The sequence below is a fragment of the Cyprinus carpio genome, chromosome A23 (genome assembly GCF_018340385.1).
Source record: "Cyprinus carpio isolate SPL01 chromosome A23, ASM1834038v1, whole genome shotgun sequence".
Taxonomy (NCBI): Eukaryota; Metazoa; Chordata; class Actinopteri; order Cypriniformes; family Cyprinidae; genus Cyprinus; species Cyprinus carpio.
In genome coordinates this window covers 13,531,516-13,548,642 of record NC_056594.1, presented here as the reverse complement: position 1 = coordinate 13,548,642, position 17,127 = coordinate 13,531,516, and the positions used below count along the sequence as shown (strand labels likewise).

At 34.5% G+C, this 17,127-nt stretch overlaps 2 protein-coding genes and 1 long non-coding RNA gene across 4 annotated transcripts in view; all 3 read left to right on the top strand.

The window, feature by feature from the left end:
* The first annotated feature begins 1,017 nt into the window (after nt 1-1,017).
* On the top strand, nt 1,018-5,646 carry si:dkey-205h13.2. Its single transcript, XM_042713790.1, has 16 exons — nt 1,018-1,182; nt 1,374-1,413; nt 1,530-1,560; nt 1,666-1,692; nt 2,110-2,281; nt 2,387-2,490; nt 2,779-2,950; nt 3,224-3,327; nt 3,423-3,597; nt 3,682-3,785; nt 4,028-4,199; nt 4,410-4,501; nt 4,612-4,786; nt 4,875-4,978; nt 5,117-5,288; nt 5,403-5,646. Exons 2-16 carry the CDS (start codon nt 1,402-1,404, stop codon nt 5,539-5,541), a joined length of 1,755 nt encoding a protein of 584 aa, XP_042569724.1. The 5' UTR covers nt 1,018-1,182; nt 1,374-1,401; the 3' UTR covers nt 5,542-5,646.
* Nucleotides 5,647-10,299: 4,653 nt separating this feature from the next.
* On the top strand, nt 10,300-13,100 carry LOC122135158. Its single transcript, XR_006153374.1, has 4 exons — nt 10,300-10,631; nt 10,838-11,584; nt 11,732-11,907; nt 12,011-13,100. It is a non-coding gene; the product is annotated as an uncharacterized LOC122135158 (long non-coding RNA).
* Nucleotides 13,101-14,968: 1,868 nt separating this feature from the next.
* LOC109048787 (transmembrane protein 269-like) overlaps nt 14,969-17,127 on the top strand; it is a 31,221-nt gene continuing 29,062 nt past the window's right edge. Inside the window, exons 1-2 of one of the 2 annotated variants that reach the window (XM_042713812.1) lie at nt 14,969-15,185; nt 16,663-16,726. Coding sequence is in view for 1 of the 2 variants with exons in the window: in XM_042713813.1 (XP_042569747.1) it covers nt 16,702-16,726 (25 nt within the window). In the remaining variant the exon portion in view is untranslated. The remainder of the gene's footprint in view (nt 15,186-16,662; nt 16,727-17,127) is intronic. The other variant, XM_042713813.1, reaches the window with a different exon arrangement.

Below are 17,127 nucleotides of genomic sequence, written 5' to 3'. Positions count from 1 at the left end.
TTTTAATTGAAATATCCACTAATTAAATAGCAATATTCAACCATGTCGCATTTCAGCCCTTCAGTCCTGAAAATACAATACATTCAAATGCCATTTGATTTTTTTTTCAGTTGGTGCAATTTAACGCTTTTATCCCCAAATACATTTGTCATTTTAGTATCATGATACATCCTGAGTGCTTATAGGTAAGACATATCAACTGCACTATTTTTCATTCTTGAGATCCTATAGATATAAAAAATGTAGAAATATGCAAAATATTGAATAAAGCATTCAAACTAATGATTAACCAGACATGTAATTTGAAGGTAATACTATGTATTATCATCTATACAAAACAAGACAACTTCGGAATAATTTTGTACTTTAAAGTAAACATGGAGAATGTAACATATACCGCAGTGAATTCTAAACAGTAGAGAGCTGTCATTGTTGTTTTGGAAAGAAAGAAAAGAAAACATTGTGTAATTCTACCTGATGTTAGTGGGGTTTTTAGGTCATTGTTTTATATGTGAGAAAGTGTGCTTGTTGGTTGACAAGCATTGCTAGTGTTATGGAAGAATGTGTTGATTTGAGACATATTTGGAGTGTTTTGTTTTGTTAATTTACTGCTGTGAGACATGTAATGAGTCCTAGCAGTTGTTGAAAAATGTAATTGTTTAAATTTGAATAAATAAATAAATAAATATTCAGAGTATTGATTAAAATCAAGCCACATCTACTCTCCTTCATGACCACTGTCTGCAAAGGGGTAAATGAAAAGCTTGAAGCCTTTTCTTCTGCGACCTTGTGTATTGTGTAAAGTGTATTGTAAGATTACAGTTGCTGATTTTCTCTTTCTATTTTATGGAACATATGATCAAATGTCTCATCTGACAGTTTCACCTTCCCTGCTTCTTTATCAGAAAATTCTTAAAGTGAGGAACAAAAGATGAAGTTTTAGACAAGACAACAAATAATCTCTATTCAGGACAGAGATGGGTGGAGTGCTAGAGGTGAATGAAGGGAGATCAGATGATAACAGATGCTGCTGCAAGACGGTCCAGGAGGAGGCCACCTGCTTAAAAAGACAAAGAATCTCAGCAGAAAAAGGAGAGCACAGAAGATATTGTGTAAACTGTCCTCCTGAATTAAGTGAAATATTGTGGTATAGATATTCTCACTAGCACAATCATCAAGTGGGTGAGTTTATGTATTTATAGTTATATATACTGTATATATTTTTTCTACAATTTATTACTTAAAAGTGTTTTGTGGTGGTAATCATTGAAGGTTTTTTTTCTTCTTTTAGCAATGCCAAATAATTCTAATTGTTTACAATTACAGACATTATAATGATTTTTGTTTCTATATTTATTAATTTCTCCTATTAGACTTCTTTTTTTAAAAAAAAGAAGAAGAATGAGCAGCAAGGTATGTCTTTTTCTTTTGCATCTATATTATATTATATTATATTATATTATTATTATATTATATTATATATTATATTATTATATTATATTATATTATATTATATTATTCATTCCAAGGTATTTGCAACCTGTGTGATTCTTGCTACAAGTAAGTTTGATTATGAAAGGTGATGTTGGTAAAAGCAATTAGAATGGATATTTGTGAGAAAAAAAAATTACAAAATCTCCTGTCTCTGTCTGTCAATATTTTCAGGTACACTCATCTCACTCTCCACTCAAAGTAGGTGTATTTTTTTTTAATTTAAAGCTACACTGAGTAACTTTTTTGGTGCTCTTGATGTTGAAGAATAAAATACAGGTTACTTGTGGAAGAACATTGTTTCTGTAAATATGTGAGATGGGCTTCAGATTTGCTGTTCTGAATCTGTTGGCAAGAGGTGCACCACTAGTTAAAATAAATAAATAATATAAAAAAGGTAATATAGAAATGAAATAAGGAAATTGCGACTTTTATCTCACAATTCTGTTTGTTTTGAGGTAAGGCATAAACAGTTTTGGAAGATTTTATGAGGTGCTCATATTTAATTTTGAGCAAAAAAAATAATGATAATACTTTAAATCTTGCACATCTTGTCAACATACTCTCATCGTCTCCCTTAAATTTACTCCTCCTTCTGTTTCTCATCATTTTTATTAGATTGTATAACCAAGTGGTTTGATCATGATGACCCAAGTGGAAATGGAGACTACGAGCTGTTAGCTGACCTTCTCAGTACAAACCCTGGAGAAATATGTCCGAGTCCAATCGCAATAGAGGCTCAGACCATCTCCGGTCAACCAGCATCTCAAGCAGGAAACATCTTTCAAGTGTAAGTTTTTTCAGGACATGTGCTTCTGGTAATATTTTGATCCAGGATCAAAGAATCCTGACGTTTTATAGTATATGTTATATTGATTTTCTGTGTTTTCTGAAGATATAATCCGATAAGTGGGTTTGCTTGTGTAAACGCAAACCAAGCAGGAAGACTTTGTGCTGATTATAAGGTGCGCTTCACCTGCCCAGAGGACTGGTGTTCAAGTGAGTGACATTTCCATTTCCATACAAAAATTGCAGCTGATTATGAAAATCAGACTTTCACTTGAGTTACTACAGAGATCAGTATCATTAAATTGTCTAAACTTCTTGCTCACCTTTAATTATATAAAATTGTGCACAAAATGTATACAAAGTTACAAAATATATCAAAGTACTAAATTCACTTGTAAATACTTTTAAGTGTTATTTTCTACAATAGAAATCAATGTGATCTTTTGTTGGTTTTGTATGAGTTTTTTTATATTTACTCAGCTGGTTGTCTTCTGCTAGGATGTAGGACACCCTGGTTTGACCGAGATAATCCCAGTGGACTAGGAGACTATGAGACACTGTCGTTACTCCTGATAAGATACCCACTACAGGTCTGCGCTCAGCCCATCGCCATTGAGGTCACAACCATTAGTGGGACTCCTGCACTGCCACCTGGAAACAATTTTCAAGTGTATGACTAACAATGCCAAATTTTCTATGCTAAAATCCTCAATATAAAATACATTATAATATGAGACCTAGACAGAATGTATTTAATAGACACAGTATGTTAAATTGGTACTTCAGGAGCAGTCATGCAATAAATTGTTCTGTTTCATACCATTTTACACTATGCAACCAGACAGCTCTAAATACAAAGCAGTATTAAAATTCTTTGCATATTAAACTGCACATATGAACACATTTTTTAAATAATGTTAACAGAAGCATTCTGTTTCTGCAGATATGATCCAACACAGGGCTTTGCTTGTTTGAATGCACAACAGAATGGAGGGTGTCAGGACTACAAGGTCCGTTTCACATGTCCAGTGAGTTTTTGCCAACCAAGTATGTATATTCATTCCATCTACTTTATACTGTATATATATTTGTACATATACACTTTTGTGGCATAACAGTTCCCTCTGTAATTTTTTCATCAGAGTGTGTAACCAGGTGGTTTGATTCTGACAACCCTAACACAAATGGAGGCGATTCTGAACTCTTGACTGTCCTCCTTGGTATGTACCCTGGAGAAATATGTCCGAATCCACTTGGAATAGAGGCTCAGACCCTCTCTGGCCAGCCAGCATCTCAAACTGGAAACGTCTTTCAAGTGTGAGTCTTATCAAATTGTAACATTTTCAGTATGCCAAGAAAAAGGGGATCTTAAATGATGTTTGCTCATGGTGTTTTCTGTAGATATAATCCAACAACTGGGGTTTCTTGCTTAAATGGAAATCAAGGAGGAGGGGTTTGTGCTGATTATAAGGTACGCCTCACCTGCCCAGAGGATTGGTGTTCAAGTGAGTGGATCTGAGATCATAAAAACAGATTGATTTTATTATGTTATGTGATGTGACTTTTATAAAGTTGTGGGAAGGAGGGAAGACTTTTCAGTGTGATTGACTAAAAATATATCAAAGCTTTTAAATAACTGATATGTAAACTAAAAAATTATTTTCCTACAATAAAAATCATTGTGATATTGGTCTAACATTTCACCTTAAATGAGAAGACTTTTACTTAGTTGGTCATTCTCTGTTAGGATGTAGGACACCCTGGTTTGACCGAGATAATCCCAGTGGACTAGGAGACTATGAGACACTGTCGTTACTCCTGATAAAATACCCACTACAGGTCTGCGCTCAGCCCATCGCCATTGAGGTCACAACCATTAGTGGGACTCCTGCACTGCCACCTGGAAACAATTTTCAAGTGTATGGGGTCATATATTCTCCATATAAATATCTACAATTAAAATATACAATAACAATGTTATTTCTTAATGCTATGTCAGATAGACACAAGGAGCATAACCATTGCTTGTTGGATATTCAAGAACACCTTTGCAAAATCTTATGTGTAAAAATGCTTGTTATGAATTTCATTTAGAGAATTTGGTTAATATATGTGTTATCTTTATGCAGATATGACCCGTTGCAGGGCTTTGAGTGTGTGAATGGGGCCTGTCAAGACTACAGGGTCCGCTTCACATGTCCATTGAGTTTCTGCAACACGAGTATGTTTTTATAATTCTGATTTTATATATATATATATATATAGTAAAGATTTTGGGTCATTTTGTTTGTTTGTTTTAATTGTTTCTTTCCTCTGTACTATATTCCTCAGCGTGTGTAACCAGGTGGTTTGATTCTGACAACCCTAATACAAATGGAGGCGATTCTGAACTCTTGACTGTTCTTCTCAGTGTGTACCCTGGGTACATCTGTCCGAATCCACTTGGAATTGAGGCTCAGACCATCTCTGGCCAGCCAGCGTATCAAACTGGAAACATCTTTCAAGTGTGAGTCTATCAAAGGATCTTTCAAATGATCCTAACTGAAACTTGTTTTGTAATGTGTTGTAAAGGCGTTTTTGTGTGTTTTCTAAAGTTATAATCCGACATCTGGGTTTTCCTGTGTAAATGCAAACCAAGGAAGAGTGCGCTGTGTTAATTATAAGGTGCGCTTCACCTGCCCAGAGGATTGGTGTTCAAGTGAGTGCATGTGCGATAATTTAAAAACGTATTTAACCTAGACATCAGGTCAAAATCAAGGTTAAGCTGGATTGATTTCTACAACAAATATTGACCTTAAATGAGATAAATTTTACTGAGATGGTTTTCCTCTATTAGAATGTAGGACACCCTGGTTTGACCGAGATGACCCCAGTGGACTAGGAGACTATGAGACACTGTCGTTGACCATGATAACAGACCCACTACAGGTCTGCCGTCAGCCCATCGCCATTGAGGTCACAACCATTAGTGGGAGCCCTGTACTGCCTACTGGAAACAATTTTCAAGTGTAAGATTGAACAATATTTATTAATTGATTTTATTCTAAACATGTACATATATATGCAATTTAGAATTTTGTAAGATTTGTAATGTTTAACAGCCATCTGCTCTGATTCTGCAGATTCGATCCACTACAGGGTTTTGAATGCGTGAATAATCAGCAGGGAGGAGGAGTCTGTCAGGACTACAAGGTCCGCTATACATGTCTGTGCAGGAGCCACGTTCTCTCAAACTCCTCATTTGTAGTCACATACCCCTAAAACAATATTTTAAATACTGCATATTATGCTAAACTAAGCTAGAGGAAGTGTTAGATAAAATGAAAATAAAATAAATACAAATACAATAAACATCTGCTTGCATTACCCATCCTAGCCTCAGTTCATGTTATGGTTATGTTGTGAAATGCTTTGTAAGAACATTTGCATAACTGAACAATTCAATTCAAGACTCTATTCATATGATGATCCCTGCATATCAACAAACTTGTGTAGACTTCTAGTTAATTTATATTGGCTTAATATACCAATAGAATTCAGACTTCAATTAATTCTACTTTCAATTGTGACCAAGCCAAAAAATAAAATAAAAAATGAAAATAAATAACCGGTTGTAGCCTGTGGGATTATAAATAGATTGGGGAGGGTTAAATATATGTTTTTATTACATGTAACCATTTTTACAGTGACAGTACTGTTATGCCTAGACATAGACTTACTTAAATGTTCTTTCTCTTAAATTCTGTTTAAATTTACTTATGTGATATATGACTTCTTTTCACTGCACTGTCATGTAACTTGTGTTCATGTACACTCATATGGGAATCAAAAAACCAAGTGAAACTTGGCTTTTCTTTACAACTCCTCTTTTCCTATTTGACAGAGCTAGATACAGTTGAACAACCTTACAGTGATGTGTTTTATTATGTGTTATTGTGGTACTTCATTATTTCTTTATTTTGATGTGCTTATAAAGAAGTAGAACCATTGACCTATAGACCTTATGCATTAGAGAAACAAGCACGAAATCTTTAGAATTTTGTCATTTTAGAACATTTTATTTTTAGCAGCTGTGCATCTTTCTATAGCATCCCTGCTGAAGCGTAATTCGCTGGTGCAGTGTATACTTATTGTAGAGTGCTGCGCAGTGCTTAAAAGGGACGGACTACATAAGGCAGAGCAAGGTCAGTGGAATAGTCCAGTCATTGAATCCTATTATGCGTTTGATACAAGACGCACTAAAAAAAAATGAAATGTGATGACCGGTGGGGGCCCTTCATGTGTGAAACTGTTAATAACTCTTTGTTCAATGTTCATTTAGCATTTAGACTAACAACGCTTTTAAATAAATGCTCTCAAGTTTATTGTTATTATTTTGTAACCAGTTTCAAGTTGTCTATCAGTTTGTAAAAGCGAACAAAAAAACATTTTTGAATCCAAAACGCTGTTTTTATTTAGCTAAAGATGAGTAGAAATTTCTTGGCTGACCTTCTAGATATATATCCTGAACAAATATGTCCAAATCCAATCAATATATACAGTACAGGTCAAAAGTTTGGAAACATTACTATTTTTAATGTTTTTGAAAGAAGTCTCTTCTGCTCATCAAGCCTGCATTTATTTGATCAAAAATACAGAAAAAACAGTAATATTGTGAAATATTATTACAACTTAAATAATAGTTTTCTATTTGAATATACTTTAAAAAAAAATGTATTCCTGTGATGCAAAGCTGAATTTTCAGCATCATTACTCCAGCCTTCAGTGTCACATGTAACACCCAGTCTATCACATGATCATTTAGAAATCATTCTAATATTCTGATTTATTATGAGTGTTGGAAACAGTTCTGCTGTCTAATATATTTGATGAATAAAAGGTTAAAAAGAACTGCATTTATTCAAAATAAAAAAAGAATTCTAATAATATATATTCTAATAATATATTTTCTTTACTATCGCTTTTTATCAATTTAAAACATCCTTGCTGAATAAAGGTATTGATTTTATTTAAAAAAAAGAAAAAAAAAATTACTGACCAGTAGTGTATATTGTTATTACAAAATATTTATATTTTAAAAACATAGCTTTTTTTTTTTTTTTTTTTTTTTTAATTTTTATTCATCAAAGTATCCTAAAAAAGTATCACATGTTCTGAAAAATATTAAGCAGCAGAACTGTTTCCAACTTTGATAATGAATCATCATATTAGAATGATTTCTAAAGGATCATGTGATAATGATCCTAAAAATTCAGCTTTGCATCACAGAATAAATGATAATTTAAAGTATAATAAATTTAAAAACAATTATTTTAAATTGTAATAATATATCACAATATTACATTTTTTTCTGTATTTTTGATCAAATAAATGCAGGAGAAACTTCTTTCAAAAACATTAAAAATAGTAATGTTTCCAAACTTTTTACCTGTACTGTATGTAGGGTCCATCTCTGGCATACCATCATCTCAAACCTTTCAAATGTTAGTGTATTAAAAGCATTACAGTGGTTTCAGGTATTATTTTGAGCCATATAACAAAAATGATATAACAAGAAGATTTATATGTAGGTTATTCTGTTTTTTTTTTTTTGTTGTTTTTTTTTTCTGAAGATATGATCCAGCAATTTGCTTTGAGTGCATAAATTCATATCAAGTAGGAGGGTTATGTGATGATTATGAGGTGCACCTCAACTGCCCAGATGAATGGTGTTCAAGTGAGTGTCATTTACATGCAAAAACAGACCCAGTGAGTTACCAATTTACTGATTAGCAGTTTACAATGTCATTAAATTGTCTGAATTACTTGTTCACCTTCCATATTTTTAATTATTTTAATTATTTTAAAGCTTTGATATTATTAGACTAGGAATCTGTCACAAATTTAGAAAAAATATTTTCTTTTTTTCTTTTTTTGGTTTGGTTAAAATGATGGTCTTTACTCAGTTGGTTTTCCTCTGTTAGAATGTAGGACATGCTGGTTTAACCAAGGTAAACCCACTAATGGAGAGTCTGAGAAGCTGCAGTCAATCCTGTTGGAATATCCACTACAGGTCTGCGATGAGCCCATCGCCGGTGAGGTGACAACCAATGATCGGACCTCTGTACTGCCGAATGGAACCTTTCCAGTTTACAACAAACTTCAGATAAATTAAATAATGATATGGATACATTGTTAATCTAAACACTGATTTGGTGCCATTACTTTTATGCACAGAATATCTGTTGCAGATCGCTTTCAGTTTAGCCATTGCAACTCCAACCACTTTCTGCACTGAAATATGGAGTTTAGGAGCAGAAGAGAATGCATGCCCATTGCCCATATCCACATTTGCATTCACAGAAATACAGATTTAACATTTAAAGTATATAGCATTTAGATTTCTTGTCCATATCGCTGTGCTTTATCTTAAACACTCACTCTTACATATACAATTGCCCATTCATTTTCTCTGAATTTAAAGAGTAGCTTATCCAATCTGTCAAGTCTCTTAAAAATATGTTTCAAAGAGCAGCATGTTAAATTGGTGCTTCAAGAGCAGTCACACAATAAAGTGTAGTGTCTCATCCGATTTACTGTACAAGTTACACTATATAACATACACTAAAATTCCTAGTATATTATAAGATTATTATTTAGATTTAAAAAATAAAATAAAATTAGCAGATGAATTATTTTTCTGCAGATATGATCCAACACAATGCTTTGCTTGTGTGAATAAACCACTAAATGGATGGTGGTGTCAGGACTACAAGGTCTGTTTCACATGTCCAATGAGTTTTTGCCAACCAAGTATGTATATTCATTTGATCTACTTTAATACTGTTTGTTACATGATTATTCAGTTGTTATACTTTATTCATCAGAGTGTGTAACAAGGTGGTTTGATTCTGACAACCCTGAAACAAATGGAGGCAATTTCGAACTCTTGATGTTCCTCTTCAGTAAGTACCCTGGAGAAATAGTGTTATGCAATAACTGACTAGTTATGTACAAGATTATTAAACACTGCACAGATTTTACTCATCTTAGATTTTATAAAGTTGTGGGAAGGAGAAGAGATTTCGAAAAGTATTAAGAGTGTAACAAATACATGTCATAGCTAAACTAAATATAGCTAAATATGTCAGAATCCACTTGGAATAGAGGCTCAGACCGTATCTTAGCAGCCAGCGTATCAAACTGGAAACATCTTTCAAGTGCGAGTCTATCAAACTAACATTTTGAGCAAGTCAAGAAACAAAAAGGGATCTGAAATGCAACATGATGTTTGCTTTGTATTATGTTCTAAAAGTGTTTTCTGTGTTTTCTGTAGATATAATCCAACAACTGGGTTTTCTTGCTTAAATGCAAATCAAGGAGGAGGGGTTTGAGCTGATTATATGGTGCGCTTCACCTGCCCAGAGGATTGGTGTTCAAGTGAGTGCATGTAAGAAAATAAAAACAGATTAAATTTTATTATGTTATATGATGTGACTTTTCTTTTCTAATAATAATAATTATATATGAGTGAGTGGATGGAAAAACCAGTCTTAAGTCGCTGGGGTATATTTGTAGCAATATAGCCAAAAATACAGTATTGTGTTAAAATGATTGATTTTTCTTTTATGCCAAAAATCATTAGAATATTAAGTAAACATCATGTTCCATGAAGATATTTTGCAAATTTCCTACTGTAAATATATTAAAACTTAATTTTTGATTAGTAATATGCATGGCTAAGAACTTCATTTAAGCGATTTTCTTAATATTTTGATTCTTTTGCCTGTAGTGTCTATTTTGTATCTCGGCCAAATATTGTCCTAACAAACCACACATCAATGGAAATCTTATTTATTCAGCTTTCAGATGATGTTTAACTCTCAATTTCGAATGACTGGTTTTGTGATCCAGGGTCACAGATACCAAAAGAAATCAGACAGAAATAAGCCCAAGAATGTAATCCAATAACTGGATAGTTATGTACAAGATCATTAAATAGTGTAGAGATTTTATTCAAGTTGTGGGAAGGAGAAAATATTTTGAAGCATTTGACTAAAACATATCATAGAACTAAAATAATTTGTCTTAATCTAGACATTGGGTAGTTCTTCTACAATAAAAATTGTGATATTGCTCTGACATTTTGATCTTAAATAAAAAGACTTTCTAGACTATCTAGTTGATTTTCCTCTATTAGAATGTAGGATACCTTGGTATGACTGAGATGACCCCAGTGGACTAGGAGACAATGAGAAGCTGCTGTTACTCCTGATAAGATACCCACTGCAGGTCTGCGCTCAGCCCATCGCCATTGAGGTCACAACCATTAGTGGGACTCCTTCACTGCCACCTGGAAACAATTTTCAAGTGTATGGGATTGTATGTTCTCCATATAAAATGTCTCCAATTAAAATAGACTATGCTGTTATTTCTTAATGGAATGTCAAATAGACATGAGAAGCTTAATCATGGCTTGTTCTGGATCTTCAAGAACACCTTTGCAAAATATTTTGCACAAAACTGCTTATGAATGCCATTTTGTAAATGCAGCTAATATATTTGTTATTTTCTGTAGATATGACCCATCTGTAACGGTGCTGATGAGACGTGAGACGTGCAGATCCATGTGCAAGCTTTTATTGGACAGAGATGTTGTCCTAGCAGGCATGGGTCAAACAATGGCAAACAGGTATATAGAGGGCAAGACACAAGAATAATACTAGGGCAAGCATGGGTCTTCGATGAGCGAACAATATCCAGAGGGGAAGACAAGAGGGGTAATCCAGTAACCAGAGCAAACGGGTCTAAACACGAGAAGGAGGGCATGGCAAGGAAAAGATTAGATTATGAGAACAATAAACTGACTCAAAACTATGAAAACTAGACACTGAAACAAGACTATGAAAACTAGAAACTAAGACAAGACTATGAAAACTAGAAACTAAGACTAAGACTATGAAAACAAACACGGAATGGCTTGGTATTGACGCTATCGCAAGGAGAGGGATATATGCAGAACAATACTCGGCAGTGTGTGAGAGGAAGTCCAATGCTTATAAAGTGTGTCTGCTGATTGTGCTGTGCATGTGTAATTGGTGGCAGCTGTGTGTGATAGTTTTCAGGTGAATGTGATTGGTGCAATGTAGTCCAGGGTATACTGTGTAATGTGAGAGTCTGTGTTGTGGACGATGACCTCTAGTGGTGAATTAACGGAAGTTCAGTGACCGGATCATGACACCGTTAAAGAGCTTTGAGTGTGTGAATGGGGCCTGTCAAGACTACAGGGTTCGCTTCACATGTCCATTAAGTTTCTGCAACACAAGTATGTTTCATAATTCTAATGTATTCAACTTCACTGTGTTGTCTGAAGGTTTTTTGTTCATATTGTAAAGATGTGTATAATAGTATGTATTATGTCTATGTATAATGTATATGTATAATAGTTTTTTCTCTGTGTTCTATTCATCAGTGTATGTAACCAGGCGGTTTGATTCGGATAACCCTGAAACAAATGGAAGCGATTCTGAACTCTTGTCTGGCCTTTTTCAGTACGTACCCTGGTTACATTTGCCCAAATCCAATCGGAATAGAAGTTCAGACCATCTCTGGCCAGCCAGCGTATCAAATTGGAGACATCTTTCAAGTGTGAGTCTATCAAATCTATTACATTGCTTTACAGGGCACATGTTTCTGATAGCATTTTGTAGAGAAACAAAAAATGAACTTTAATTTTTTCTGTCTTGTGAAGGTATGATCCAGTCTTTGGGGTTGCTTGTGTAAATGCAGACCAAACAGGAGGAAGACATTTATTGAATTCTTTTGATTTTTCTATTGCTCCCACTCACAAGGGTGGCCATATACTTGACTTAGTGCTTCTACATTGACTTAGTATCACTGCTATAGAAGTCTGTGAAAATGGGCTCTCTGACCATAAGACTGTTTACTGTCTCATGTTCTGCTGCTGCAAATATTGTCCCACTTTGTGGCCGCTTTTCTCGGCGTATTACCCAGACTACTAAAGACATACAAGACTCATTTTTTCAACAATTTTTCATGCAGTGATGCCATCTACTGCCAATTTTTCCTGTGATGCTAGTTTTGAGATTCTCCTCTCCTGGTTTAATTTCACCTGTTCTAATGTTTTAAATGCTGTGGCTCCTTTAAGGACTCTTCAGTCTAAAACTTGTTCTGAACCCTGGATTGATGATTCCATTTGTTCTCAGACAATGTTGTAGAAGAGCATAACGAAAGTGGAAAAAGGATACGCTTCATGTTTCTTTTGAGATTTTAGAAGACACTCTTTTTAAATATAAGAAAGCAGTGAAAAAAGCTAAAGTTTGATATTTGTCAAATATTATTGATAAGAACTGCTCTAGACCAAAGACTCTTTTTAATATTATTAATGCTACTCTCAACCCGTCGGCCTGTCTTGTTCCTGGTGTTTCTTCTCCATCATGTGAAGAATTTGTTTTTTTTTTTTGATAATAAAATTTGGGATCTCCGGTTGGGGATAACTCTTTCGTTTCACTTTCTGACTTGCTGGAAATAGTTGAGCAACTTAAACCTTCGGGCTTGACTCTGGATGTTATTCCTCCTTTTTCATGGAAGTTTTTATTGATGTTGCTCCGCATCTCTTGATTATAATTAATCGCAGTCTAGAACCTGGCATTGTGCCTGACTGTTTAAAACATGCAGTAGTTTACCCATTGCTCAAAAAACAGAATCTGGACTCATCAGTGTTAACAAATTTTAGGCCCATTTCTAATCTGCCTTTTATCTTCAAGATTCTGGAAAAAAAAATTGTTTTCCCAGTTACAAAGTTATTTAGCTGATGTTTGAAACATTTCAGTCAGGCAAATGACATTTCACAGAGACTGCACTTTTGAAGGTTTTAATGATTTTTTTTATATCCTGTAATTCAGGGGATTCTGCAGTTTTTGTACTCTTAGATTTCACGGCCGCTTTCGATACAGTTGACCATGCTGTTCTCATTGATCGATTAGAACATTGCATTGGTTTAAGAGGTGTAACTCTAGATCGGTTTAAATCGTATTTTGCAAATAGGAGTTTTTCAGTCCTGATGGTTGAACATTACTCGAGTAATGCTTTTTTGACCTGTGGGCTTCCCCAAGGTTCTATTTAGGCTCCTTTGCATTTTTCTCTCTATATGCTCCCTATTGGTTCAATTTTTAGAAAACATGGGCTGTCATTTCACTGTTATGCGGATGACACTCAGGTTTATCTGCCTGTTAAACAAAATTCTGTGGGTTGTGAACCTCTTATGGCTTGTTTGGTGGATGTGAAGGCTTGGCTTTCATTATTTTTTAAAATTTTTAATGAAAAGAAAACTGAGATTATTGTTTTTAGCCCGTCTGAATTTTCAGACTCCCCGAAATTGGATTTGGGTGGGATGTCATTGTGTCTGAAATCATGGGTAAAAAACCTGGGTTTAATTTTTGATGATGGCCTAAAGTTTGACCATCAAATTAATTCAGTTGTCAAAACTTGCTTTTTTCAGCTGTGTTTGCTTTCTAAAGCAAAGACTTTTCTTTCTTTTAAAGATTTTGAAAAAGTGATTCCTGCCTGTATTTTATCTAGGCTGGATCATTGTAACCCAGTTTATTTTGGGATTAGCCAGACAGCTTTATCCCATCTGCAGCTTGTTCAAAATGCTGCAGCTCGACTCTTTTGAGTCTGGTTAAAAAGAGGGAGCATATTACACCTATTTTATGCTCACTACACTTGTTGCCTGTTCATTTTAGAGTGGATTTTAAAATGTTGCTCCTTGTTTATAAATCTCGAAATGATTTGGCCCCTACCTATCTATGTGAGTTACTGACTGATTATCAACCCATTAGACCCCTTCGGTCTTCCAACCAGGTTCTATTGGTTATTCCTAAGTCGAGGCTGAAGTGCAGGGGTGATCATGCTTTCTGTATTGCTGCCCCCAGGCTTTGGCACACCTTACCACTCTCCATTAGACAAGCATCTTCTGTTATTATTTTTAAGTCCAGGCTAAAGACATTCTTATTTTCTAAAGCGTATGGCTGATGGGATATTTGTATGATTTATCATTTTAATGTTTGTTTGTTGAGTGGTTTTCTGTTTTTAATGACTTACTGGAAAGCACATTGGTCGACAGAAGTTGAAATGAATAAATTGTCATAAGCGTTAAAGTTATTAGCTAATTCATGACACACCAACAAAAAAGACAAGGCAAATTACAATTCACAAGGCAAAGAGAAAACTAGTTTGTAGTAGGGTAAATATGTCTTGATAAACATAATGAAACCTTTTTATCTTTTCTTTTCTTTTCTTTTTTTTTTTTTTTACAGTGACAGCATTTAACCCACACATACTGTGCAGGTAACTCAGTATAACTTTAACTTATTTTATTGTCTGGAGAATAGGCTATAGCACAGCATACGGTGATATAATAATAAAAAATATAAAGTTTCATATATGAATTTGACTTCTGTTCACTGTCACTAGTGTTCCTGTACACACGCATATGGGAATCCGAAAGTGTCCCGCTTTTTCCAACTCCTCTGTTCTACATCCTCCTATTCTCGCCGATGCACAAGGCTAGATACAGAATGTGCTGAACAGCCCCATCGTGCTGTGGTGTTTTTTTTTTCTGTTTTTTTCTTGACGTGCTTCGAGAAAGAGCTAGAACTGTTGGACGTCATTTCCGGTGGAATATTCCAGCGAATCCTGCTACGCCTTTAAAATGAGACGCGCTGAAAATCCGCTGTGACAGGCAGGTGCAGTCCGTAATATACATGTCGTCTTCGTCCATTTAAAGTAATAACTGTTTTCACTGAATGTGAATCATAAATACCGTGTAGTCGAAGTTGACCACCAAAAGCTGATATTTGCCTGCGTTAATTTTGAGTCGCATCGTTCTGTGCTTGACCTTGAAGGTAAGTTTGTTCTCCGATCGTGACATATCAGGTAAAACAATACATTTTGAAATATGAGACTATATGACGGACTTTATATTCTTTGTCTTATACGCAACGTAACACTATTGTTACATTGAAAGGCTTTTGCTCAGTAATACCCTTAATTGAACGACTTAATGGAAGAATGCTTGATATTATAAGGTGCACAATAAGAAGCACTGCATATTCATTCAGTGTTTTTATAATAAAACGCAGAAAAGATTCAGACTTGTTAATGCTGTACGAGGTGATGCGATAGGTGAGCGCAGAACCCATTACTTAAAACTTGATATACGGGACAATCTCAGCAGACTGACTGATGTTAAGTACGCAGTTGTTTATGTAAACTAATGAAACCGAGTTTGCGCAGGTATTACGCATACGCAGGCTTTTTTTCAACTGCAGAATAATTTAGGAAGATATGATTGTTTTTAGTCATAAAATGCCAATGTCACCATACATAGGCTACGGGCGGATATTAATAATAACGCATCCATCCGTTTGAATTGGCTAGTTATAACAACTTGTGACAAAAACCGGGTTTTCCTCTTAAGTGCGTCAGAGATGGCCTTCTCCGTGCATTACAGCCTTATGTAAGAGACAGATGATGCAGAGGCAAGAGGCAGTGAATGGATCTCATCCCGCCTTCAGACATCATTGTAGTATTATAGGAAGAGTTTTTGTCTTTAATTTATTTGATAGCCTGTTACTGATTAAACAGAGCTCTGTAATTACCCTTTATTTAAAAAAAAAGGCACTGTTATGATTTTATCTTGTTAAACGTTGTTAAATCTTGTTAAAAGTTCCACTGCATGAAGAATGTTTGGGTATAATACAGTATGTCCCAGTTTACTTTATTTTGCTATCCTCACTTAGCGCCCACTAGTTAAAAAATATATATAAAAAATATAACTGGTGTCTAAATAAATTTTGGTTTGGCTGTTCATTCATTGTTGATTAATCACAGTAGATTAAAACAATTTATAATTATAATTATTATTTTTGTTGTTTTTGTGAAATTTTGTGTTTAGATATGCAAATAAGGCATTATCAAGTTTCAACATTTTTGTTTAATTTTGCTGGCATATTAAAGATTTTTACAAAGAGGATTTTGAATATCTTTTTTTTAATCACAAATCAGAAAAGAAAAATGAAAAAAGTAAATGTTTTTCTAAATAAAATATGACTTAATGGTATAATAACAAAAAAACAAAAAAAACAAAAACAAAACAATGGTTGTAGTGTTTTGCCTTAAGTTGTAATGTGGGCCTTTAAGACTAGGCCATACACTTTGGCACTAAAACAAACAAAAAAAGCAACATGTTATTACCGTGGTGGGCTGTTCAACCTGTGAGGCAGTGCTTGAAAGCACAGATTACACCCTGTTATGTGCTGTACATGATATTATGTTGTTCTTATCTTCATTTGGTAAAGCTGACTTTGTTATTTGATTTAGTTTCAGTGCTGTTTGACGTGGAGAAATCTGTTGACCATCATGATCCTCCTGACTCCCACATCTGGTACGCAAATGAATACTTTCTGCAAAGCAAAGTATATAGCAAGAAAATGGCTGTTTATGTTTAGTATTGTTTCAATGAGTGCCACTAACTGTGTTCTTACATTCAGAAATCTTTGTCAAGGTTTGGGATGGTTGGCACAAGATTGAAACTATGTGAAGCTGTAGAAAAACAAACAAGTGTGGAGTTCCACATAAGCGGAGTGCAGACCTACAGCTTTAGAGGCTTGGTTGCACTTTAACTCAATATATTGAGCTGGATTTAAGCCCATTTTTGACTGTTCATCGATCACCAAATAATAACTGTTACCAGGTTACACTGAGGTTCAGTTACACAACTTCAGTTATGCCTTTTTATATGTAAAGATATGTTAATAAATGTTAATCCTGTCAACCCGGGCTTCT

Bases quoted from the DNA above. Each gene is read 5' to 3' on its own strand.
- si:dkey-205h13.2 (XM_042713790.1), top strand. The intron at 2,491-2,778 runs GTGAGTGACATT...GTCTTCTGCTAG, and splicing joins CCCAGAGGACTGGTGTTCAA to GATGTAGGACACCCTGGTTT. The intron at 3,328-3,422 runs GTATGTATATTC...TTTTTTCATCAG, and splicing joins AGTGAGTTTTTGCCAACCAA to AGTGTGTAACCAGGTGGTTT.